Here is a 1,780-nt window from a genome sequence, read left to right on the forward strand (position 1 = left end):
GCATTGCACGTTAAAAAGTTTTGTAAATCTACCAATCTTTATAAAATTCAGTTACGTCTCGATTTTCAGATATCGTATTATATTCGACACAATTCTGAGATTCTCTCGCATTTTAATAAATTTTACTCTTTTATACAATCCACATATATGAATTTATAATCTATATAAATAGACATATTGAATGAGTCAGCAATCGTCGACAAACATCAAGTGTGATCGATCCATAGACTTATAAGGATGCCGTCTCACAAAGCGGAAATTGGCAACGGAACGAAACTCGCGGAAATCAACATGTTGAATCACAGCCATTCTGTTTTTTTTTTCTTATGCCTCAGGCGATGTTCGTCCAGCTACACTCATTGGATATCGCTACACGCGATATCCAATGAGTGTAGCGTTTTACCGATATTCTCATTCTAAAGGTATATCATTGGATATCGCGTATCGCGCGGTGATGTGCCAGAGCCATTATGGTTCCCACATACAGAACGTGACAACGCTTGCGTAAGTTGTCACATTAACTAATAATTCTATGTTTTTAAGTCGGCCTTACCTTGCAAAACTTCTAGAAATGACATAATATGAGACGTTAATTGGCTATCGCGTCAATTTCTGTCGCCCAAGTGTTGCCGCATTCTGTGTGCGGAATTGCTGGAGCCATAATCTGAGTACCTGGGAATCGATTCTGTATTTTGAAATGAGGTGAAAATTATAAAAGCGAATTTACTGATTATTTCATTGGTCAACTAGTAAATTTGTTTACTTTTATAATTTTCACCTTGTTTGAAGATACAGAATCAAACTCTCAGATGTGGAACCCCTGTACTGGCCGACGCCGTCGACGGTCGTATTGCCTCCGTATACTCTATGGGCGGGAGCCATTAATTAAAGTGGGTTTTTTCTGCTACGTTTATTCATTCGTGCAAAAACGTGTTGAATAAATTTAATTTCATGAAAACCGGAGCTGGTTGTGTTGCTGAATAATTACTTATGTGCATGTAAAAGTTTAAATTTTATCATTAATTACATCAAAATGCCACTAATAATGATAACTGGCATACCATGCAGTGGCAAAACCACGAGGAGCCTCGAGCTCAAGAGTTACTTCGAGGAGAAGTTGAAAAGTAGTGGGCAAAACGTGGAGATAATCAGCGAGAACAACACAATAATCCAAACGGGTTACAATAAAAATGTATATTTTGCGGGTAATTTGAAGAGCAAAATGAAGGATATTTACAGGTCAACGTTTTCATAATTTTGATTATGTTCCGATTTACGCTGCTAATACCAGAGAAGATAATATTAAAAATCTATCTAATATATATAATGTGAATTATAGATTTTCAGTATTAGCAACATATATGAACTATGAAAAAGAATTACATGGACATTATTCTGATGTTTGATGTTGTTACGAAAAAAGCTGGAATATCCATTCTCCAGTCTTTCTTCGATATTGGCATATGACCTTTATGTACATGGATATTTTGATAAATGTTCAATATAACACCTCTTCTCCTCCAATTTTCTTGTAATTTTGTAAATTTGTGTATTTTTATACATATATTCTAAGGAAAATGTCACTCAAGTTTTTCTTATTTATATATATATATATATTTAATTTCAAAGTTTTTTGATGTCAGTAAGTTTGAAAATGATAATTTAATGATAATTTACAATTGCATATGCTCATTAATGTTATCATTTATGAATTAAATATGATTAAAATATCTTTTTAGTCTAATGTCATCATTTATGAATTAATAATGTCAGTTTAGTT

At 33.3% G+C, this 1,780-nt stretch overlaps 1 protein-coding gene across 2 annotated transcripts in view; it reads left to right on the forward strand.

The window, feature by feature from the left end:
* The first annotated feature begins 881 nt into the window (after positions 1-881).
* LOC108694098 (protein KTI12 homolog) overlaps positions 882-1,780 on the forward strand; it is a 10,207-nt gene continuing 9,308 nt past the window's right edge. The window contains exon 1 of one of the 2 annotated variants that reach the window (XM_018203391.1): positions 882-1,205. In XM_018203391.1, the coding sequence (XP_018058880.1) occupies positions 1,034-1,205 (172 nt within the window). In that variant the 5' untranslated portion in view covers positions 882-1,033. Of the gene's footprint in view, positions 1,206-1,334; positions 1,532-1,780 lie in introns of those variants that run through there. The other variant, XM_018203392.1, reaches the window with a different exon arrangement.

This window comes from Atta colombica, unplaced genomic scaffold (genome assembly GCF_001594045.1).
Source record: "Atta colombica isolate Treedump-2 unplaced genomic scaffold, Acol1.0 scaffold114, whole genome shotgun sequence".
NCBI lineage: Eukaryota > Metazoa > Arthropoda > Insecta > Hymenoptera > Formicidae > Atta > Atta colombica.